This window comes from Varroa destructor, unplaced genomic scaffold (assembly GCF_002443255.2).
Source record: "Varroa destructor unplaced genomic scaffold, Vdes_3.0 BEIS01000003.1, whole genome shotgun sequence".
NCBI classification, from domain to species: Eukaryota; Metazoa; Arthropoda; class Arachnida; order Mesostigmata; family Varroidae; genus Varroa; species Varroa destructor.
Genome location: NW_019211456.1, coordinates 44015749 through 44041024, shown reverse-complemented (window position 1 = coordinate 44041024; position 25276 = coordinate 44015749). Strand labels below are relative to the sequence as shown.

At 43.7% G+C, this 25276-nt stretch overlaps 2 protein-coding genes across 17 annotated transcripts in view; one reads left to right on the top strand and one right to left on the bottom strand.

Moving 5' to 3' along the window:
* LOC111246832 (uncharacterized) overlaps positions 1 to 12289 on the top strand; it is a 25492-nt gene extending 13203 nt beyond the window's left edge. Inside the window, exons 2-5 of one of the 2 annotated variants that reach the window (XM_022797081.2) lie at positions 6284 to 6362; positions 6490 to 6631; positions 6928 to 7100; positions 10841 to 12289. In XM_022797081.2, coding sequence (XP_022652816.1) covers positions 6284 to 6362; positions 6490 to 6631; positions 6928 to 7100; positions 10841 to 11108 — 662 coding nt within the window. In that variant the 3' untranslated portion in view covers positions 11109 to 12289. Of the gene's footprint in view, positions 1 to 6283; positions 6363 to 6486; positions 6632 to 6927; positions 7101 to 10840 lie in introns of both variants that reach the window. The other variant, XM_022797080.2, reaches the window with a different exon arrangement.
* Positions 4654 to 25228, bottom strand: Naam (Nicotinamide amidase). 15 transcript variants are annotated; one of them, XR_015324049.1, is made up of 10 exons: positions 25089 to 25228; positions 24349 to 24566; positions 19231 to 19381; positions 16455 to 17092; positions 15731 to 15899; positions 14304 to 14404; positions 6473 to 6635; positions 6248 to 6380; positions 5877 to 5948; positions 4654 to 5688 (listed from the first exon to the last, which is right to left on the bottom strand). XR_015324049.1 is itself a non-coding variant. In XM_086984051.1 (8 exons), exons 4-7 carry the CDS (start codon positions 17062 to 17064, stop codon positions 13784 to 13786), a joined length of 960 nt encoding a protein of 319 aa, XP_086840177.1. In that variant the 5' UTR covers positions 17065 to 17092; positions 19231 to 19381; positions 24349 to 24566; positions 25089 to 25228; the 3' UTR covers positions 12746 to 13428; positions 13778 to 13783. The 15 variants fall into 15 exon arrangements, 9 of the variants coding, with proteins under 9 accessions (XP_086840177.1, XP_086840173.1, XP_022652817.1 ...); XR_015324048.1 differs by having other exon boundaries at positions 4654 to 5948; XR_015324050.1 differs by lacking the exon at positions 5877 to 5948.
* Positions 25229 to 25276: the final 48 nt, after the last annotated feature.

The following is a 25276-nucleotide window of genomic DNA, read 5'->3' as shown; positions in this document are numbered from 1 at the left end:
CTCCAAGAACGTGCCAGATGACTTTTATTTACGTCACTTGCCGTGAACGGCTATATGACTGACAGGACAGAATGACAATGCAACTTGTATACAAGCGCATCTGCAAAATTAGAACGAAATCAGCGTTAAAATGAACGCTTTCAACATCCATCATGTTTACTATTGCTTTCTACTCCCTTGTATTGCTCTAGATCGCCGATACAAGTCCATCTTGTGATAAACTACGGGAAAATTCAATATAAAGTTGATGTATCAAAGGGTCCACTTAGCCCACACTTCTATGAAACGCCACTGCATGATCGATGATCGAATATCTCCATGTTCTCAGCTGGTGTATATTATCGCGTTTCTCTTTCTTTACTGAAATCAGAAAGATCAGTCGGGGAACTTGAATTTTGCAACTTGGCCAAACAGCAAACGCTTGTTACCAGGGGATTTTCATAAGCCAGTTGTTCTTCTACTGTTACTCAACTTCTCATAGGAGAGCTATCGACATACATAGGTGTGCCCTCAACAAGGTGTTTCCAACAACGAATTTTAAGCCGAGTGGCGTTTTGCTTCTTCAGACCCCTTATTCGTTATTCCAGCAACGACCTGCAACACTCAGTCCCTTCCTGGGGTAATGTATGACGGGAGGGTGGAGTAGATTAAAATCATTAGCAGTAGCTCAAATTCGACAATGTGTCTACAGTGTGCACTTCGTCCGAGCACGCCTCCTTATTCTGTGTCTCCGTGGCTATCAATGAGGGTCTGCGATAGTTTGGCGACGGCGCTGCCGCTTTGGCCACTGCTGTTGTCGAAAGCTAGTCTCGGGCTCATATGAAACAGAGCAGGCAACAACCGGCCTTACTACGCGGTCGTTGCTACACTAAGCGTTTCGTCCGAAACGAGCCTTGCACCGCATCGATCACATGTCAACAGCCAACGGTGCAGCAAAGGCTGTAGAAATAGCGACAACGCAGCAATAAAGAGCGATAGATGGAGAAAAAGAATGGATGAGAGGACAAATGCTGAGCGTCAACGAAGAAAGGACGAAGTGCCAGCCAGTCAGCGATCAGAGGCAGTGGTGCATTGAACGGCTCAACCAACCAACAAAGCGGGAAGGGCGCGTTGCCGATCAAAGTACCTGGTCGTTCTCTCATCGCCATACTGCCATCTGGTGCCTAGTCGAACTCTATGCGTGTGTGTGTGTTCGTGTGCATGTGCATGTGTGCGCCCTACATGTGGTGCCTCCTGCTCATCTTCTTTCTAGGCGTTTTAACCTAGCCGATATGTGGCCCGGTCCTCTGGCAATGTGTTCACGGGCTCGGATACTTCTAGCGTGCGAAATATCAGTGTCTACCTAGAGAATCATGCATTTGTGTGTGTGTGTGTGTCTGCCTGCGGCGGGTACGTGCGGGCCGAGAGCCTCGCCGACCATTGCCATCACGCCCATTACACATTTGCACATTATGTCAGTCGCGGTGGTGTTATTGCTGCCACCGCCGGCGCCGCCAATGCTACAGCTTTATGTGATACTCCGCTTTCATAGACTGGCATATGACGATTTGAAGCGGTGCCCGACTCCGGGCTCAGAGTAGGTTCGTTCCGTTGTCATCTCAAGTTTTCGAAGAACGAAGGAGGCCGAATATTGCTGCCGCCTCTGCCAGTCCTGCTGCTGCGGTCGCAGCGACCGCTGACGATCTGGTGCTCCCCTCTGGCAGCAGCAGCAGCAGCAGCAGCAGCAGCAGCAGCACTCACTGCCCAGAACTACACGAGATAGAGCGCAACCGAGAGGATTACAAATCCCGGTTTTCGTAGAGGTTGTCGTAGCGCCATAACCTACTTGCAGATGCGACATACAAGACACACATACCCGCGCATACATACGTACATTATGTCAGCACGCCGATGAGTCTGAAGTACATAGAGATTAAGGGATTTGTAATGTGTCGACATCGCATCGCGGTAGCGGGACCGCTTTAAAGTGACAGACGAGTATCTAATGGACATCTACCTGCAAGCATAGGTATAATACTAGTTTTACATACAACTACTCTTATGACAACTGGCTGGGTGGCTTACGACGACCTCTGTGCACGATGGCGACATCTGTGCACGAATGTCATGTACTTTGCCTACCCTAAACACTTTCATACACTGTACGGCATACATTAACATATGCGTATGTTGATAGTTCCGAACTATCGCATTACACAGTGACTCGTTAGAACGGCACTCGTTGACCGATCTTCATAATGCAGCGTCGTAATGGTGTGCATAGAAGACGTATGTAAAAAAAATAATTGTATGTTGTAGAATCTGAAAAAAAAAACGCTGGTCCTATTAAAGGCCATCTCAAATGCGCACAAGTTGTTACGGACGAACACAGCGGTAGTTCGTTTGGCTAAGCGTTGGTAATGTTTTTGATTAACGATACCAGTAACTGGGCAGCGAGCTCAAACCTAAAGAGTATAAATGTATGGTGTTATGTTTTTGAAATACGCCGTTATTGCATAGCTACTTGTGTCGCCGTCTCCTGAATACTTCTACGGGGTACTCGCTATGCTAACATGACTGCGATAGCAGATACATTCCCGTAGCGTGTTCGCCCCGTAGCTTTGCTTAGATATACAAAACTAGTATATATCATTCTTCGCAATACACCCTAGCGACATGATATGCCAAGAAACCTTGCCCTCTGTAAATCGCGACGTTTCTTTTGCCGTCGTAGTATTATAATATTGTACATATGCAGCCACACGTCTAGTAGCGGAGTCTACCGGCCGGGTCTAGCCGCTACGATCAGCATCGCTATTACTTCTATGACCACATCCAAACGAATATATATATATATATATGTCTGTATGTAATAGTATGAGGAAGGCACCTTGGCTGAACAGAACTTGCTTTCGTATTCTCTGCCCTAGCCGACGACGGCCACTAGGCAATTAAAGGCATCATAAAGTGTGAACCACAACAGCGAAGCCCATAGCAAAAGGAAAGGACGAAACACGAAGCAATGAACGCGAACTGTTACAACAGCAGACGCGGCGGCATCAACGGCCGCCTCTGTTGCTACTGCTTCTATACTGTCCGTTTTACCCCCTGGCTTCAACATACACTATGTGGACACAGAGCTGCATAGATGTACACATTACACACAAACAGGCGCACACAGGGACCTGCGGTATGGCCGACAGCTGCCACAGCTAACGCAAGTGTAACGGGCAAACTGCAGTCGGCGCCATCATGAGCAGCGCAGCCATGAACATAAGCATCCCGTCCGTCCGCTTGATCTCGCGCGTACAGCAGAGCGTCGGTGCTGGTCGGCGACTAGTGGCCGCGATCGGTGGAGGAGATGGTCATAAAGCCCCGCTGGACACACGAATATGACAATGACAACAGCAGCGCGCCCCAACACACCGCTGTCGCACGACATAAACTCCTGCAACATCGGCCGTTGTCGAAGCGCTGATGCGAACAAAGGCAGACCATATAGGCAATGCGCAGAAGGCACAACAGGATGTCAAGCCATTCTAGGACCACCCGGTCTAAACTAGGGTATTTAGCACTAACACACTGGTTGCCTTCGAAACTAGCCATGGTCAAAGGGGTATCACGTAGGCATATATAATAATCATCCAATGTTGGGCATTGGCCGTATGGGACGAGCGATGGCTGGCCAGCACCTGCAAGAGAAAGGCCAAGCCGAATCAAAACAACAACAGAAAGAAAAAACTGTCGTTATTGTTGTTACCGTCATCGTCGTACGAGAAAACCACCCCGAGATATAGACCGCTCGTTTTGCCGCCTTTGCCCACACTCATTCCACTAGCTTCTGCCGAAGGAAGAAATGGGGCAATGAAGCAAAACATTACTGTCTTGGAAGATACTAATGCTGGACATCGCGTCATTTACATACGGATTAGTCAGCCAGCATCTGAAATGACAGCTCTGCTATACAGCAGGGATTATTTACATTTACGGAATTATACACGTACGCACAAAGCTTGGCAAAAGGGCCTGAAAAGACATAGGGGTGCCTGTGACATATGCACTGTGCATGCAAACAATAGTTGAGTTTCATCTTTGACCCAATCAGATGTTGAGCTATTTATGATGGTTCCCAGTAACGCCGGTCGGTAACGAGTAAACGAAGAGTATATTCCGCTTTACCACTTAGAGATTGTTCCGCATGCTTTCAAAGGTCCATTTCGTTACAACAAGCACTTGACGTTCCCGAATTATCAACTGTTGACTTGCAACTGGGTTTGGTTTTTGGGTATACTGAAATCCTTTACAACTATCGCTCGCGAAGATCAATACAAAGATCAAGAGAGTTCTTATATGCGCATACCGTCTACGCAAGATCTCACACTGTTTGCTGATATCCGCTGTGATGAGGTGCTCACCTGAGTAAACTTCAACCTTGAAGAGTCGGCGACCTCAACCGTGGACGCACTCCTCGGTCCGTCTGCTAGTTACCGGATTTAGCTCTGTGAAGCGGGTCGATCTTCGTGATAAGCTAGGATTTATTAACTAGAAATATACGCTAAGTATAATTCTAGTTAATACATTCGATAGTAACTTTTATAGCTACAATGTTAGCTACAATGGAAGTATCGGATTATTCGATGTACTTTTAATTCATATAAAGTGAAAAGATGCCTGTTGGTTCTTGTTCTGCATTTATTTTATAATCATTTTTATATTTCTTACAATTGAATTCATCTAAAAAGATAAAATGACTTCCATAGGCATCGGCGTATGCTCATCTTATGTTTGCGATTGAATAGTAGAACTGCAATAGGCTTGAATAATGTCGACGTGTCAGGTGTAGAGATCCTGGTGTCGGGGTTTCGCTTCTGTAAGATTGATCCAGTGGCCAGACATTGCAAGACGGTTTTCGAGGAAGAAACTAGCGGCTTCGTACATCGAGTCTTGTCGGAGAGATTGGGGGAAGGGTGTCGTGGGGCAGAATGACCAACTCTGATGACAATAAGGAGGAAAAATAAGTGACGAGCCCATCGATGCCCGGTAGAAATTCTATCCGTTCGAATGTCACAGTTGCTCAAAGGATACTGCCGAGGCAGTTGACGACCTCGGCGTAGTCACCAGACATTGTGAGGTGCATCCTAACGAGAGGGTGGGTGGAGGACAAAGCAAGAAGGAATTCGGCGACTAGAACGCATGCTTTCGCTCGTTGAGGGCTTCGAAACTATACCGCTGACCTGCCTCGCACCCCCGACTGCTAGCCTCAACGCTGGCGTTCACCTTCACCCCCCGCCCTCGCCCCGCCCCGCCGGTGTGCGTAGCCCCTTCAACCCTACGTGTCGCACCGGTGTAGCCGCGGCTGCACAAAACGCATCGAAATTGACAAATTGGCTGAAGTCAACACCTGAAAAACGAGCCAAAAGAATGAACCGCACACCTGACCAGTATCAACAGTGGTCCAGAAGGTCGTCGTCGGCTGTAAGCGAGCGAACGATGGCTTGCTTCGTCGTCTTCTCCTCCTTCAGAGTTGATGACAACGAGGAACATCGTCTTTGTAGGCGAAAGAAGTCGTATCATAGACATGCAACGTTGACTTTGCGCCTGACGCTCTTGAGCTGCACCTTTTTGCAGAGCAACCATCGGCTTCGGGTACGATAAGCGCGAATTGTCATATACATACAGACAATAGGAGAGAGAAGGAGAATGGCACGCCTAGAACAGCGCAAGGCAAAGGCGTTAAAAAGTGTAGGGCGCGTCTGCACCCGTATCCATGATCACATACATACACGTGCTCAATGGCCGCGCAGATCTTCAAAATGGGGATTTGAACAGACAGCCAGCTGAGGGGGCTTCGGGATGAATAGGCGCGACGCATGCTATTATGGGCGGGTTATACAAACCTGTATGCCACATTTACAACCACTGGGGAATGTTATACGGTAGGCAACGCCTTTCCTCGCTTTTCCCTGACTCTGGAAGAAGCCAGCGGATTCGGGAAAAGATTGGATGTTGTGAGAACTTTAGTTGCCAGTAATTGTACTTAGGCAAATAAGGAATTGTTCATTTACGCTTGTCAACAGCTATGATGCTAGTAAAAAGGTAGTATTTGTATATGAAAGAACAGATCCGTTACAGTAACGCACAAACAAAGCTGTTACATTGCTTAGCGCACGTACATTTCTAATGCAGTATCACGGTGCTATCAACGCATGCATATTATAGAGATAGTTTATTCCCTCGGTTCGCTACTTTAGAGCAGCATTTTACATACCAACTTGACGCCATATTTCTTTCTGAATAATTACAGATATCCCCTTTGGTCGATTCCGGGCAGGTCCTTTTGAGGTAGACAAACACTTTATGATGGGCGCACTCAACGAGAGAAGGTAGACTGCATATCCTACCTGAAAAATTATTAATCTTGTACTCAATTTCAGTTTATCCTTTCATTTTTTCGATGTTAAATACACCCACACGTTCAGTAGACTAATCTTACCTCCTTTGCCCCAGAAGTTCGCCTACGTCGGAAGAACAAGGTGACGACAAATTGATCGAGGTAGAAGATAACGATTCGAACGATGAGGAGAGCGACCACTCATCTGCTAACAACGACCCCAATAATAAATTCGGACTGAATTTCGATCACCAGATGCCGGTACCTAAACAAACAGAATTTTGAGATACGCAATTTTCCCTAAATCGATTGAATACCCGTATCTTGGTTTTAATAATCGAGAACAAACGATTGAGTTTGTAGTATTTTTGTAGCTAAAGTGTCATCTACTTTATCTAGTGAAATGTGTGTACTCTTGATTTACCTTTCATCTGCCTCAAAATGGCAAGTTATTGAATAGTGGTGTTAAATAAGAGAACAGAGCTAGATGCTAATATTTCTGTGTGTATTTTGTTTTTGCTATTGTTGTTATTGTTGTCCTTTTGGCATATTCTCAGAGTGGCGCGCAGAAGAAGCGCAAGCGACGCGTGCTCTTCTCCAAGGCTCAGACGTATGAGTTAGAGCGGCGTTTCAAACAGCAACGCTACCTCTCCGCGCCCGAACGAGAACACCTCGCTTCGATGATCAGGCTCACCCCGACGCAAGTCAAGATATGGTTTCAGAACCATCGGTAAGATCTCTAACTGTGTTTAATGTAAAACTCATTTCCTTAAACCATTATACTACACTACAGCGGTGCTCAGTATAAAGGGTTACCATCATGATAATAGGGAGCTTTCGGAACGAGTTTACTCTGCTCAAAGGCTTCTAGGAAACACATAAATGCAAAAGTATACATAAAAATATAAATGGCGTTTAGTGTTGCGATCTGCTAAGAACAAAACGAGTAGGAAAGAGAATCACTATAGTGAATTTCTCTGTTTGAATTCATGTAGCTAAATAGGGAAAAATGGTCGGTAATTTGTCCAGTAAAGAATTTCGGTCTGCCCGCGTTGAACCCGACGAGCTGCCCTGGTGGCAAGACCCGAGGCGGCAGCGGTTCGCAGGATCACGGCTACCTGACCAGGTTCCCTGTCCAATGACTCTGGCCCCCGCCTTCGCGCCCGGAACCTGCTAATGAGCCTCCAGGAAATGATGATCTGATATATATCTAGTTCTGATATCATTGTTCCTCCTAACGGGGCGCTGCGATTAGAATGAAGCCAGCCCTCCGTCCGTGGGCTTGTTGGTTCGCGCGGTGCTCATCGCTCAATCGCATTCCAACCAGCTATCTAGCTTACCGACGTAAAGTTGGGGAGCTTTATGAGGAGCGACCACCGAGAAAGGGATGTACGCGGTCGGGTTTTAAGTAAAGATAGGAAGCTTTGCTTATTAAGAATTATGAGACGGGTTCTTCAAAGCGGAGGCCAATTTTATGAGGAGAAACGACCTACAAGATTCCATGCTGATATCACTCGGCCCGCCTATCCGTCGACAGTTTCAACAAAACACATTCGTACGCTTTACAAAATATATACTTAGATCATATCCATAAATCGACGACTGCACGAGCACCGATTTTGGCACGCAGTAGAAATATATATATATATATAGAGCTCATTCGCAAACATTATGCTTATCAGTGGTGCTTATCAACATTATGGAAAAGCATAGCATATTGTGATCATACAATGCGGCAACTCTAACAAAAACATTTTTCGGCAGGTACCACTTTCTCTATTGTTAGCATTGCTTAAAGCCTGAACTATAGCGTTCTATGCGAAAGCACTAGAGTAGGCTGACACTACTCTAAGTGGGAGTAGCTCTACCTATTGAGAGTTTCTGTTAGAGATGGACAGAGGTCGTACGGGCGATCTGGATGTGGCAAAGATTTGAAATTCACTTGGAGCTATCCAGCCATCTAGTGCTGGTGACGGCCAGTGGAAGGTCTTCACTCAGCAGGCGAAAGCGAAAGTAAGGACGACAGGCAGTCAGCCGACCGGAAATGGCTGCGGAAGCGGCCAGCAAGTCTGTTGGCCGCTCGGCCCAGTCATGGCCACCCTGCGAGACTGGTTCCAACACTACCCTCCAAACCCATTGGTGCTACACGTTTCACCAGTACCCCGCCCCTACGCTGTACTATACGGGGTATAGCTCTTCGTGTCGCAACCCCTCAGCGAGCTGAAACGTTTGGCCCGTTGCAGACGATGTGAATAGATAAAGATAGCAGACCGACCAAAGTCGTCTGCTCAAAAGAACTGCTCGGCCGTAACTACCCGGCGGCCCTGATCAAGCTTAGATCCGACAAGGATCTTGCCGTATCCATGTCGTGCAAAAAAGACGAAGCAGTAATTGTTGGTCTGCGCTACCAAGACCACCTACTTCAACGTCATCTCCAAGCCGCGGTCACCGTCGCCACCAACCCATCTCTTCGTCTCTTTAGATCGGTCTTAACTGTTCTTCGGTAAACGACGCGGAAGATCAGGAGAAACGGCAACCGATTATATACCCCGCAAGCCTGGTCAAGCAAATGATCTGAACCAGAACTGCTACAAATTTTACTCATAGATTTTACTAAGGGAATATTTAAAATCGTCAGAGTTGTCTTCGTAAGTGGTTCGTTTGCGTGTACTTATTATTATACAAAGACACTGGAGTAACTTGGCCTCTTCAAGCCTGTCCTGTGGTTGTTGCAATATTTCTTGCCCCGCTTGTACACACACTTACAGATGTATACGCGCTTCATGAATGTCTCTATTACTTCAAGCCGTTCCCATACCGACAGGACCCTATCTATTAGATTTTTCGAGTCCTGTAGCTCCTCAATGCTATTAACCCGTCTCCTGCGACGGCTGCCGGCTTGTGCCATTGCGGTTACATCGTCTGCCACCTCTTATCTCGTAAACATCAATCAGTGACACGCACCTTAGCTAGATGCGACTGCACATTCAGTTACCTTTTACTCACACCTCTCAAAACTCTGCATTCAAACAAAGTACATCTAGCGATATTGTGATAGATACGGACAGAGTAGCAGTACAGGATGTGTATGGACATTGGTGTGTGTGTGGCTCGCTCGGTTGGTCTCTATAAGCGTAAAAACTTCTTTACGACGCTCGGAGAGAGAGACACACGCCGCGGTGGCTCACTTGTATTACTGTTCTCCTGGTAAGCGTTGGCTTGCGCGGTTAGTAAGAGCCAGCCTGCGGTCTTCTTGTGCGGCGACTCGTACAGAGAAAAACACACACACGCGCACACAAAGGCTGTACGTAGTTTTCGTACTCCCGGAATCTCTTGCTTTTCGTTCAGGAGGTAGATAGCAGTAGCTATTGCTGCTGAATGCTTGTTTCTCGTTGCGTCTCCTGTTTCCTTTTACACTGTCCTGAGGAAGCGGTTTGGTCCTCCCGTTTGTTCTCCTCGTCTTCTCCCATCCTCTCCATCCTGTCGCTTAATGCTGCTGCTGAAGAAACAATCGCGCAGGCGGGCGGCGGCCCACCGACATCGCTGACACGTGCGACAGCAATCTGATAGCAGGGCAGAGTAACATCGATAGTGATGATATGTAGTCGCAATAGCTGACACTGATCCTGGCAAGATGTGGCAAGTATGTCTTCTCAGGGAAGGAAGGAAGCGAACGACGATGAAGCCACACACACACGCGTGCGCATATACGCATGCGTCTGGACAAAATACATGTATAAACGCATCGAGTACGTATGTGGTTCTTGTGGTCGCAGCCAATATCACCGCTGCCGAAGCCAATGCTAAAGGTGAAGTTACCGTTACCCCTGCTGCTACTACTACTACCGCTGCTGTTGGCCTTGCCATTTTGAGAAGTGGCATCGCTTTTGGTTCGACCCGACCTGAATTGGTATCGGGAAGAGGACTTCGGCTTGGTTGACGCACACGGACTGAACAGTGGCGGCAACGGCAGTAATGAGAGCGGAGCACCGAGAGAAAGACATAATGAAGGCGAAAAGGCGACATAGGGAACATCTATGACAAACTTTGGTGTACACGCGCACTCAAGTGTACTCTAAGAAACAATGAGGCGAACATTGACTCCACTCTTTCGATACAGCCAGAGATAAGGCGATATGTACACCCTGCTTCTCGCTTATGTTGGGAATGCTCAATCGCAGCGCAGTCCCGACCTTGACACTGTGTAAGAGAGCACAAAACATGTCGAACAGTATTGAGCATATAGCATAATCTCTTTGTCATGCCTATGCTCATTCTTTTTCTCTTTGTACGATATCGTAAATGCTTTGTCTGCTCAACTAAAAACCGCCCGCCGAGTTCCTATCCACATACTACGCACGTACAGCTAGGGAAGCTCTTCTCTTTCGTTACCGAGGTAACCATTGTGTGGATCATCTGCACTAAGCATTCAGAAGCTAACTATGAAAATCTGTTTTTGGATGGTTCCAGGTACAAGACCCGTCGGGCCCGCCAGGAAGGTGGATATGAGGCGTCCGCTGGTGCTGTCGGTATAGGCGGCATGGGCGCAGCCATGATGAGTTCGCCATCTTCGTCTCAAGGTAGCAATCCTCTTCCGTCACCAAGACGGGTAGCGGTTCCGGTTCTGGTTCGAGACGGCCAACGCTGTCCCGAGGGCGTCGACATGGGCGCCTATTTAAACGCAGCTGCCCATTATCCAGCCGGCTTGCCGCCTCCAGACGCCCGCTGGTGGTCATAGGCGGACTTGAGATGGCCGGAGCGCGCGGAAAGTGCAGAAGCACCGTTGAAAGAACAGATAGAGAGAAGCAACTTTGAGCATGAAACAAAATGACTGAATTCAATATCAAATCATCGTAGAACGATAGGAAGCGTTATTTATGATCATGGCGCAGTCTAAAACGGAGCTCACAATTCTTTCGGGCTTCTTCTGCTACGCGGAAAATCTGTTGCTCCATCCGTGCAAACTTACTTATGTGCCCATCAATCATCCAATCCACCAACTAATTAATGGATCCCAGCGACGGAACATCATTTGAGTCCCAACATGCGTTCAGACAAAACCTTCTGTCTCGAGCACCCAAACTTATATCTAGTCAAGAGGGCCTAGCTTATCGTTACGTGCGCCAAACGTAAAAGGTCCGCGAAGCTTCCTGAACCCCAGCAGCAATGTGTTGCAGACAATGATTTGCTGCTGGCATAGCGTCCGAGCTAGTTCCATCAGATCGCACCTTTACCGAAACTACGAGAAATCTCGCGATAGTGCCGACTTGCCACTGCAGAAGCCAGTGTACCTTTGTTTTTGTTGTCCACTGGACAGACATGTCTTACGAACCCTGTGAAACAAATCCGAAGACTGAGTTTTCTTCATTGAACAGAAAATAGATTGCATCAGTCAACCTGCCTCGATGTAACAGCTTGTGGAACGTTGCTCGTCGATAAGGGTATCCTCATTCGACGGACCATCGTAGCATCGAAGTTGATCCTTCATGGTGGTTCTAATATGCGATAATAAGACGCTTTTCGTCATGGGTTCGTTACTTGTCAGTTGTGTTTGCTTGTTTCTGATGATGTTCTTCAATGGGAAAAATATAACAAAAAAACAGAGCAGGAGAGACAAAGAAGACAAAAGAAAATGATAAGGAAACAGCGAACAATAATAATAACAACAACAACAAAACAGTATGTAAATAGTTGTGTACATTTCTTGCAATTCGCGACACCGCGAAGCACTTCAGAAGCATCACGAGGTATCCTTCTGAGGAGCTAAAACTTAGAAGCAGGATGGTTAGAGGAGGAAAGAAGAAGCGACTGAAGAGTCTGTAGGTTAGTACTACTACTGGTAGAAAGGGTTGTATATAGTCGCGTGATATAAATGAAGCATCAACAAATAAAAACATGTTACCGTGTGTTGTAAATGAACTACGTTTGTTGTTTTTGATCTGTTGTTGGCAACGAAGAAGCAGATTAACCGGAATGCAAACTTCTCTAAAGAAAACCGGCTGCTCGATCTTTCGTATCGTGTGTTCGAGCGATGTCAGTTTGGGATTTGGTTTACGTTCCGGCTATGTTTGACCAACATGGATATTGATATGCTCGATGATACCTATGATACTACGTCGCACAAACGGAGCTATTCACGATTAGGCGAGCGGCTCCAGTCTCTACCGATTGAACCGCAACGGCAAGTCCCTAAAACGTGGACGAGATAAATATATTAAGCGAATGTTGAATTCACGATTCGTACATCGTAGGAGTGGTAACTATCTAGATGCACGCAAGGGACGGCGATAGCAATATTATCTAATTTATCACCCAACTTATCATCCGTCCTTCATTTCTGAACTCAAACCTACCGAGTGCAAGAAGAAACGTTCCTTAGCACTTAAACCTTTCATTTATTCGATCATATTTGTCTATTACAACACTTATTCACCACTTTAATCTTCACTAAAGTATAGATATGTGTATATAATATACGCAGACAGTAGGTATCTTATCTCACTTTTAGTAATCCATTTGTATCATTTGTGCGAGTATCATATCGGATTTGCTCCCCTTAGTGGACTTAGTACTTGTTGTGTCTGACCTAGTATATCTGAGTTAACAACCTTCTGATAATCGGAATACTGGAATGAATGAAGTCTTTCCTGATATCACGCGAGTCAGGTCTTCACGAACACATTCAGAAATTTCATTGGATTGACGTCAACGGTCAGCGGATATTTGTTCAAATATTGTTTTCCATTTATTTGTTCCGTGGGCTCAACTAACAATGTGTTAATAGCAGCTTTTAAGTAGTCGAGATGTCGCTCGCTGACACGAAACCTGTGCTTACAAATGAATGGTACGGCTTCGTACCAGCCAATCCTACAGAGCTGTTATAGCTGAAGATAAAATCCACTTAGAGATGTCTAGGTCAACCATGGTCTTGGCGCACGAAACAATCTTGCGAGATCATCCTATTGATAAACAATATCAGATTTCTTTTGCGGCCAGCTGCCAAACAATTTCCCATGATACAGGACCATTGAGCGATTCCTTCGTGATATCGTGACTGACTGCAAATCAAATAACATTATTATCTTATATAGGCATTAATGCAGGATGGAATTCTCCGATCTAAGTGCCATCTGATTGGTCTATCGCTGTTTACATCGCTTAATATGTCGACTGATGCCGGACGCGTTTTCCAAAAAAAAAAAAACTAAAATATATTATGTTTTGAATTCCTACAGAAAACACCCGTAAGCGTTCTGAGGTGAAAAGAGCGCTTCCCACATTTCGAAAGCTACAAACGCCTTTGTCACCATTGAACGTTCTCACACTAGAAAGCTGTTACGAAGCAATGGAAAAGTCACGTGGCTATAGGACGCATCGATAGAGCAGCTGCAGGTGACGCCGGAGCACCTAATTTTAGATTCTCGTTCCCGTCTGCCTCTCGTTCTTCAGTCTCAAGACGTTCATTTCCAGATGAAAATGGGAAAAAAAGATGGCTGAAACGAACATTCTCGCTAAGTTTACACAACTTACGCGTCTTTCGCTCTGGTCATATCTAAAAGCTTCTGGTGTGTATTACGTCTCGTTTACGGGACATGGGCGTCTATCGTATTCGTGAATAGTTAAAGACGCAAAAAAGAATTCACGTTGTTGTTGTTTGATAAACAACTAATTCCGGAACTATCGTAGCCGGCCTAACCATATGTGTCGCCAATGGTTCTAGATATAGAAAATCTTATGGTTCACATAAAATATATATACAATAAAGCATTTTTAAACTTTATTTAAATATCGATTCAAATGAAACTCCATTGTAAAAAGTAGCAACCTATCATTGCTACCTGTCAACTTACACGACCATCGCCAGATCGATTACACCGACTGTTCAAGATTTTTTTACTTATGTTAAGTCCGCATATTGTGATCAAATACTCACAGATTAGTGGGCAGTTAGCCTTTTTTAGACGGGCGTCAGCCTCGGCAGTCGTTTCGTTTGCAATGGAACACGTTAAGTCGCGAATAAGGGTAGTCATAAACCTAAAAATGTACGTGTTTCACAGATTTATCCAAATGTCCTATTCTATATATGTAGATATATCCAGATATATTCTATTACCTTTTATTAATGTATAATAATAATGTAACAACGTTATATAGAACGTCACAGGCCTTAGTTAGTTGACTCGAAATATGCATCACTGCTATCTTTTGTCATCTGCAATATTAGGGCCTACGAAGCCTGAAAGGTCGACGCGCTACATCATGTTGAGATTTAATATCTTATTAAAACTCATCAAGGTACGAGACGAAAGAGGCAATGGCGGATATGATGAATGATAGAAAGTTTCTTGAAACTGTAACTCTCGCACTTTTGCCATCATTCTTGAAGTTGAGCGTGTTATGCAATACACGAGGCTGCTTGCGGAACTTCCTCTAAAAAACCACTAATAACTGGTCAAAGCCAGATTTCAGTATGTGATGAGAATCAAACTATTATAAAATATCAATAACACAACGTAAACGTACGTTTGGACAACTATTTCTACTATCATTAAATTATCGCTGGAAAAATAGAAATAAATAAGATTGTCATTTTCTCTTATGACCCAGATATCCTGTAATCATATTATCCATGATACCTTGCAATTATGGCTAAAGATATAGGACGAATTAAATTTTACCAGTGTAATCAAAAGTAAGAAAGTCTATAGCGAATAATAGCCTAGTAAAACCCCAAACAGGCACCATAATCACGCAGCTGTACGTTTTAGCTTGATGTCCTGTTCCAATTACCTATCGATCTGAACGTCTGCAATTACTGTAATGGATCGGTTTATTTATCATGAATCATAATAGGTATACGATACGGATAGGTATATGCGATAACGTGAGAGCAAAGAGAAGAAATCATGTAACATTTCTGATCTTTGGTGGCCTACTACAACTGGCTCGTTAAAGGTCCGAGTCGCAGTATTCGAAAGAGCAACTGCGTTTCAGAAGAGAACAATGTCGCAGCGCTACAAGAAGGCGTCATCTGTAAATACGTCACGCTTAATGCTAAACGACCTAGTAAAACAAAAAGCATAATCCCATTTCTAAGAAGTGATAATTCACAAAGGTAAAAATGTGCGTCTCCCTAATAATGTATCTACGGATATTGAAGCCGAGTTTTGGCTAATATTAGAAGCATACTGGAAAGCGCTATCAATGCAAAATAGCAAAACAGTTTAGCTTGATGCCGTTTGCTTACTTTGACCCGACGGGCCAGTCAATTTTTCGAAATTGAACATTTATCCCCATGGTGTTTTCATTCGAAGCATTGTTTACAATGCCAGCAGACGATTATTGCTAGTGTGGACCTACCCTTCCGACATTGCGTCCATTGCCGTCCATAATACACAGGCGTCGTATGCAATACCGGCGATGTACACGTGGTTTACCTGTTTGCTGCGCAAGTCGACCACGAGACTCGTTTTTGAAATTCGTAAATTATCCCAAAATGCCGAATATGAATCCACATCGACCTCTTCACCTAATAAATTAGTGAAACAAAGATACCGAATTAAGCATCGTTCTCGTTCCCCTCCATTTGATTAACTACTTATATGATAAAAACGTATAGATTCTTAATTTCTACCGCATACATGCGTCTAGCCAAGATATCAGGAAAACGTTTTGGAAATCCGAAGACATCTTAGCCATCGATTATTCGACCTAGCTTCTGTGGGTTCATAGAGAAAGGCATTTAGGGCTTGAGGCAGAAAGCCGATATCGGCATTTTGTTGCAAATTCGATGTGAAAAGCTCTTAATCACTTTCAAGCTACCTACCATCTTTAACCTATATGGCAGCGGAAAACATCGGCATCTGCCGAGCTCATCAATCATTTCAAATGATTTTGTTGATTATATTAAAGGAATTTTGCCAACGTACATTACTAAATTCTTCTAGCTAATACTGCAGATCGCTTCTCTGTTGGTTGTAATTGACAAACCCAGAATACTGCAATATTGTCTGGAGAATTTATCCGATATTTTTATCTCTGTAGTTATACACTGATGCCAATTCGTTCTACATATCTTACGAACCTTTATGGATGATTATCGAGTCCGGTTTCACTTTCAGGCCCTTATGTAGCTCTGCTCCTTTTGTGTTTTGAATGCAATGGCGAGGCCACATTTGTTGTTTGACCGGCCGTCCATCGACGTCGAACACCAGCATCGTGCCAGGGGTTACATCGCTTGCTTTTTCAGTGCATGTGCTATGAAGCTTTCTTTTTTTGAAGCATTCCAAGAAAGATATATGGTTTTCTGGATGCCAATCGTATGTGTACACAACGACGTCAAAAAGGTCCACCATCTTGTTAAGGCCGGGGATCAGGACCTCAGGATTTTCGCCTCGGGGACACCTCTTCAAAGATAATGAGCCATCGACAAAATCGTTTTGGAAGTCCACGATAATCAGGGCACACTTCGGATGCATGCACCGACGCAGAAAGTAGTCATACAGTTTTGTGAAGTCGGTCTGAACCATCACGTCTGGATCGGACATCGAGAACCTTTTGAAAATCATCAATACCTTCTTCTCGAAGTGTGGATCGGCATCGCATCCAGGGAACGTATTTCGAATAAAATCCGTGAACGCTTTGAGACTTAACGAACCGTTCTCTACTCCCGGAATCTTTCTGAACACCTCCATGTCGTCAGATCAGCCAGCCAATCAAGTACTTATTTCAAGCGATTCAACAGTCCAAAACAGCACGACATCAATAACTGTACATTAATTTTTATTCAGCTGTTATTTTTCCTAAAGCATGCTATCGAACGTCGAGCACCAATCGTTCACAAACACATAACAAAGCAATTGTTATATCTTGTGAGAGACTATTCGTTACCAAATTTTAAAGTTGCAAAAGTTCAGTTACACCATATAACTACACTGCTAGCCTGGATTGCTCGCAAACGGTAGAACGCTGGCTCGTTGGAAACAAGCAACTATAGTCTGGATAATAACATTGACTGGTAGCGCGTGGACATGGATAATATATCCCATCGCATAATATAGCTATATTCGAGTTAATAGAAAGGCAAAGGCAATTCGTACGTAACCAATCGAACATATAAGTAAGCTCATGTCATGTTAGCTCAAATCCTATGGAAAAGCCAGGATTTAAAGCTAGACACGTGTAAGCGCGAAAAACTAAACGTAAAATGATGAAATAGATTACCGCTTTGAATGAAGAACACAACTAAGTATGGGTTGCGAACTCTTAAACTTAAAATACTGCTTAATGTCTCAATTCGACACTACGGTTTCCACGCGTGATAGGGATTTTGACAGACAGAAAAAATCGTAACTTCCGTTAGCTGAGGCTGGGTCTACTGGATACCTGTGGTTCTGAGATGGCAAGTTCTGAGGAGCAGTAGTTTCCTCTCGAACACTCAGTTCACCCTAACCGCCATGCTGGACACTAAGCCAGAAACCTGAGCAAAGCAACGTATCGCCAGTCACAGAAGGCATTATACGTGCGGTGTGTTTTCGCTTTACGGCCTCGATAACGAATATGCTCACCCTCAATGCGATCCTAATCAGTGGATTAGGTAGATTACTTTTTGCCTGTCTAATTAGAATAATTAGGCTAATGATAATAAATCATTTAGGACGTACACTAGGCCAAAAGTGCAGCTAGAGAACGTTCGCTATGATGCCACACTACTATTATTAATAAAAGATACATCCAATATCCATCAATTAGGAGAACTTGAGGATGATGTCTGTAGACTAAACGAAGGTTTTCAATAACAGAAATATTAGGTTACTGTCAGATAATCTCTTCGTGTGCTGTTCAAAGAAGCTAAGTGAAATGAGTGCAGGCAGCTTGCGTGGAACTATATGCTTCATTTTTCTAATCATTCATGTCAAAATATCCTCTAAGGACAAAAAATCTACTTACATTTAGTATGAACCGATTAATCAAGATTTTCTTTTCTTATAATTGTGGCCACTACCGACCTCTCGTCACGTATGAACCAGAAGTAATCATTCATCAGAAGTGTCCATTAATTAACGACATAATTAATTAAGTAACAACAACAATTAGGTTTGCACCCCTGGTTTTTTACATAAATGCATAGCTTCCTCTAATGTTTGCTCTCGTTACGATCGAGCTCATACATCTCGATGAATAATTCTATCCATGATTTTGTGCCGCTTTAGTCAATTGGTATACTAAAATTGCACAGAGGGAGGATCACCCGCAGCTGATTGTGTAGCTGGTGAGAAATGATGCTTGCGACCTTCGTATGGCTATAGTGGAAAATGCTCTTCCACTAAACACCGTGCCAGTGCTCTTCTTAATCGTCCAAATTAAAACTACCCGTTGGTCCAACCGTTTTAATAGAATTAGACTAGATATTGGCAGATGAAGTCCAAGCCTCATACTAGATATGCATAGTGACGCCCCCGTTATATTGTGTGTATGATCAACACACATGAAACTACAGACCTAAAAGGACATGGCAATAACGTCAGACTGGTCCGGAGTAAACAATCAGTAATTCGTCCAAAAAATTAGGTAAAACTAACAGCTCATTGACATCAACGTGCGTGCCACATGTCGGAACCTAAACACCTAAACGTTAGTGACAACGGCTGCCGACCTGTTCTGACTGTGTGAGTTACAAGCAGTTCGCGTACCGGCGGGTCGTTGATCTGAGTAACTGTCTGACGTGCGACACCTTCTCGTTACAACCAGCCGACCGCCTTTCTTGTTGACTCGATCGTTCCGCGAGCGGGCTACTGAAAACAGCACTAGAGGGCGCCTGCACAACACATAAGGGTAAAGGGCGGGTGTCCGAAACTCACCAGGAACTTCGAAGTATCGTTGTCGGCGAGAACAGATCAGTTGTAGAAGCGGTTCGGTATACCAGAGTAGTGCCTCGCTTGCGGCGGCACATTCAAACGCGGTGGGCAAACAGGCTCCCATCGTAGCAGAATACGGCCCTACAGAGCAGAGCTTTATTTGAGAGAGGGACAACGGATGGGGAGAGCGAAAGGTTACCCGTAAGAATTACCGTTCTTAATAGATATGCTTTCTACTTTTTCGCTACAGAGATGTGTCCGAAAATGCGTACTGTTTTATGCAATTTCGCTTAGGGGAAATTTAATCGGTTCAGAAAGATACTACGCGCTGTAACAAGATGTATTTAGTCCGCCCGGTCCTCGTCAAGCTGATTATTCTAAAGTAGTATCGCATAAACGAGTAAACTGCTTGATAAACAATACATTCCATACCCAACAGAGCCCAGATTTTGGCATTAGCGTATGTTTGATTTAACAGAAATAGTCACACTTTGTATTAGTACAGCGAAAATCATAATGAACTGGTGATTCCTGCTGTGATCAATTTATTTATTACATATTTAGAGAGAACATAACTGCAGAAAAGGAACGGTATGAGCGTTGTCTCAATGATAAGTTATGACAAGCTTGTCATTGGGACAGGGTTAGTCAAGAGTCATTTCGGCAATTGCAAAAAATAACAGATCTTTCTGTATGCATTTCCTATTGCCATGTAGTTAAATTTCCTCTAATGAGCTCTGCAAAGGCTAAATAATACTCTTCTTGTACAGCCTAAATTAAGTAAATTAAAATACGTGTACGCAGATTTTGAGAATTTTTAAGGCTTTTATCACAATGACTGCAAACCGACGATTGTTTCTATACGCTGACGTCTAGACGCTGTCAGTGTTGACCTACTATATTTTTCCTTTTTCTTTTTTTTTTTTTGTTTTAACCTTAGACTGATTATGGCCGAATAAAACGGATACTACTACTACTACTACTACTACGCTTGATAAGAGACTGAATTCAGTATTGGACTCCCTGCTCATTATCATTATCACGTATATATATTAATGCACAATTTCTATGCATAGTCGACCAAACCTTATCTCGAAGTGAAACAGCTGGACCACTACGCTGCGCATGTTTTATAACAACAATAGAAGATAATATCTGAACGCATCACTGTCATCTATGCCTTGTAGATATCATTTATTTCGGTGAATTGTTCGTTGTTCTTTTCTTTTGAATCAAAAGGAAGTAGCCTGTGAGAAAAATGTTGATTTGTTTAAGTCTTATCACGACCTTCGCATTTCGTTCCGTCCTACTAGAGCAATTAGACTTCATGTCGATCCTTCTATTTTCCAATTAGGTTGATACTGTTACCGTTATGACCATTGTATGCCATCGAAAATAAAAATGCAGTTGGTGACAAGGATTGTATGACGTGCGTTTAACAGAATAATCGTAGAATACGCACACACACGTGCTGATCTAAGTAAGCGCTTGCAGCTGTCTTTTTTATAAATTAACCTCATAAAAAATAACCTACAAGTACCACGATAAGGAAAAAGTAACGCCAATTATACTGTTGCAGTTTACGGATTTTTTTTTAGATATGCACATCGGCACCGTTTTGCTACTCGTTTATTGACATAGTTTATTTCAGTCGATCGCTCGCGATTACTCTTGCCCGGGGCTCATGTATCTTTGTCGTAGGCCGAATGCGGTTCGCTGTCCCGGTGTAGAGGCAAGAGCCGAAAAGGCGGACGCGTAATTACCTGAATAGGGGAGAAAGGGTTCCGCTATGGGATATACGACAAGGCGGAGTTGAACAGATATTGCTGGTGTGGCGGGATAACCGGTGAGGTCAGGACCTCGGACCACCTGAGGGGCACACGGGAGCGGTGGTGTGCATTACACAGTGTGGTTCATATTGAATTGTCTCCGGTGGAAGCGCGTGATGACGCCGACGACAACAGCCGCAACATACGTCTCTGCTTGCGGAAGTCGATAGTCGCTTGGCCCCCTCTGCGCGCCTTGTGGAGCCCATGTGAGCCTGCGTCTGCGATTGTACGTATGTGTGTTTAAGTGTATGTATATGTCCTTATCTGGGCCCTGACTCCATTTCCAAACCTTTGCCAACGCAACGTAGGACCGACGCACTTCGTTACGCCCTTCTCTCCCGATCAGTTTATCCATCATAATCACTGGCTCGCCTCAGCCTGTGCCAGACCGCGACATGATCTTTCGTATGCATTTTTATCGTTACGGTCATATGCGAAGGCGCACACGAAGGCACGGATAAAGAGCGAGTCTCAATAAAGCACGAAAAGCTGCAATAGGACGAAAATGATAACCAACGTCATTCCTGGCCGTCATCCGAATCCCGTACTCCTAGGAGAACAACATCGAAGGTGCCACAACCGTGTGCCTATGCCTGCCTGCGTGTGTGCGTATATTTTTGATGAATACAATCATGACCTACTCTGACTGCTTATCTGGCGTGTCCAAGCTGTCATGACGTGCCCGTTCCATACCAACGATGATCACGATAACCTAGCCGCTAATAGTTTATTCGATTCGTATTAATTAGTAGCAGTATCAGCAGCATTAGTCATGACCTGGGGTTGAAATGAGCAATATCCCTCCAGATTTGTTGCCTGTGACCTGATGTAATCGAAGCGGTGTCGTAGTATCAAGTAGAGTTTCAGCTGAGCAAGAGTAGTAACAAGCTATGACAGTTCTGCAGGACGAAATGTGTGCCATTAGTTTATACACGCACATGTAATATACCTCGTCTTATGCACCTCGCCGGTGTAATTTACACGCATTATCACGTCTAATGCGGAAATTCTATTACTTCCATAGGCTCTGCTCGCTATTTCTCGTTCAAGCGATAAGGCTAGTATCGAAAGAGGGTCAGATCAGTAAAAATTACAGACGGAAGAGGATTCGCGCTGACAAACTTGCCCGGTACGATGAAGAGCGATAGATAGATCAGTCATTCATTAGCGAATAGAGCAAATACTCACAAAGTGAGGTACACCTTTTACTCAAACATCTACATGCATCCGATAAAAAAATTCAACTATTTGATATTGAAATTAAGCTCTCGAGTCAATGGATGTAAATCATTCTAGAGTTCAGATTTTCTGCCCGAGTTTCATCCGCATCACAAGATCACTTGTCCATAGCTGTAGTGGTATTGTCAAGAATCCAGCTACGTCTGAAATTAAAAAAACACCGCTCCCAAATCTGACTGGTTGTATTGGTTGGAGGAGTCAGACTACCTGTTCAAATGAAAAACAAGCTAAAAGATTACTCGGTGGTTGATAAGCGAGTCTGACTTGTCAGAGGTGCTCCAAAAGATTATCATAGATTTATACCCTGTCGGGACTAATCTTTTCCTTTATCCGCTATCTTTTCTTAAAGTTGTATACACTATGACTTGCAGAGTCCACTATAGACAGTTACGCTATTTTTTCATATTAACTTTCTTCTAGTCTAGCTAGCTACATAGTTGTAGTCTACAAACTTTACTCCCTAAAGGTCGAGACGAAAAAGGGGTAATCCTAGCCGGCAGAGATAGAGAGAGATTTTGAAACTCCTTAGTATATATTACATAGCTAAAAGAAAGGTATAAATATTGGTAATGTTTGACCGTAGAATAATAACTGCTGGAATCTCTAAGGAGATTTGTAGTTGACAGTTATGATATTCATATTCCTTCTATTGAGTTCGCGAAAAAAAATCAGGAACAGATCGTGTTCAAGGTAATCAAAAACAGATTTTCTCTTGAGCTGCACAAGGCTATTTCATCAGAACTCTCCCATCCCATAAAACGGAAGAGGACCCCCGTTTTAATGACCTCAAATTTAGGCTTGTTCCCATCATAATGGCGTAGAAACGACCCAAAAGGGTTGGGGTGGAAGAGACTTCAATAGAAACTCACTCATACGCTTGCTTGCTTCTTTCAAACAACCAAATAATGTCACCCGATCTCTATGTGAAATCCAATAGATCGAAGTTTTCTTTTTATGAGCTACTCAATTGAGTAAATGTGTAAACCTGAACTGAGGGTTGGAGCCTGTACTGAACATCGTCATTGGGTAACAGCGCCTGAGGTCAGAGCCTGTAGACCAACGATCCCGTAAAAGATAGGATTCCAACGAGTTTCATTAACACGAAAAGGCAAAGCTTTTAAAGTGCCGCATCTGGCCTGATCAACCTAGCCAAATATAAACTGGTGTGCGCCTATCGCGCAAGCAGGAAATTTCATATTCAGGACAGGGTAAGGACAGGTGAAGATAACATTTATATTGAAGTTATTCTGTAAACCGACTAACTACATTTCCTTTTAACTCATGTGTCGCTTAAAGTCGTAGTATTTATGATAAATGACTATAAATACCTCATTTATTCAAGTGTTGCGGAAACGTTGATGTCGTTATTGCAATAGTTATATAGATGTGTGGCAGAACTTTTTTTTGATATCTGCGAATCAACCTTAGCTAGACAAAACCATATATTTTTTGCTTATTGTCATAAGTAAAATGTAAAATTAGCAGATTGTTTTCTATCAGTCGTATATCGTCTATAATGCGCTTGGGAATGAGTAGATGTTACAAAATAGTGTGCATAGGTAGCCGCAGGTCTGTTGTTCAAAATATCGTATTTGCGTAATGACAGGTACAACATGTTTGCCAGTGAGACAAGGTGATACTTGCGGATTTATATAAAATTTACTCTTTTTTTCATAAGGCAAAAACATGTGCACACAGAGGTAATCCTCTACGTATAAGTGTGACCTGAACGTAGTATCAGCCGAAAGAAGAAAGGTGAATCCTTCCCAGGCATTAGAACCTGCCAGTCTTCTGTGCGCTTGTAGGCGAGCGTGCCTACGCCGAGGAAATGGGCACAGCCGCTTTTCGTTATATTCGGGTGAACGACGTATCTAGACTCACATTCATCTCACTTTTTTGTATTATACGCATCATATCATATGGAAATCCAAATTATACTTCTTTTAAGTAAAAATAATAAGGAGCTTGTGTGGACATGCACCTCAAATACGCATTCGATTATTAGTTCACTCGTATAAGTTTGTACGCGTCAAAAACTTCGTCTTGTGCTTACCTCACGTAAGTCATCTCACCTAAACCGATGAGTCAGCCCTTAACTCCATTAACCGACAACGGTATTATTTGGGTGATTTAGACATTGTCTACCGGCGTCTCAGTACTGTAGATGCAAAATAGCATTATTTGTGCACCGAGCAAGACGGCAAGCCCTAGGTGATATGATGTCATCCGTTGTGCCTTTGCAGACACACTTAACCCTGTCTGGGACATCTTCTGCACGAAAAACAAAAAGAGCTTAGCCTCATCTTTTCTAGGTATTGTGCATGACATATATGTCATGACTCGCTTTTCCTGATTTTTAATCTTATGCCCTTTTTTATCAAAAGAGGCTATAAAATATGCTGTGTTACGTGCTCGTACTTAGGGATGATGTTCACTTTCGTGTTTCGTGCCAAAATGCCTCAAGCGATGATCCCATTAAGCCTTATCGCTAGGCCTCGTGTTTCGTTAGCAGCTCGTAGGCTCTTACTATGCTATGAAATGAGTGCGTAGACCCGAATTTTTTTTATCATAACTTGAAAATATATAGCTGTTTGCCATATGACATAGCAATTCGATCTATTCCGTCGAGCATAAAGTCCATCAGTTATCCATAAAAAACCACTAAATACCCAGTATGCTGATTTTACATATTTACGTTCTATTGAATTTGCCACATGTTTTATGCAGATAAAAATGCAGCTATCAAATAGGTGGTTAAATTCGACAATACGAATAAAGCGTGATCGAACTTACCTTACTACTTGAAACGGGCAGTTACCGGTACTGGAAGGTTCACCACGCCGGTCTCATACAATGGCAAAGCTCGCTAGCCTTCCTGATGAATAGCCCAGAGAAATGGGTTATTCCGACAAAGTGAACGTTTTGGTTGGAACAGGTATGGTACAATCTGACGCATATTGCACGTTAACAAAGAAAGCGAT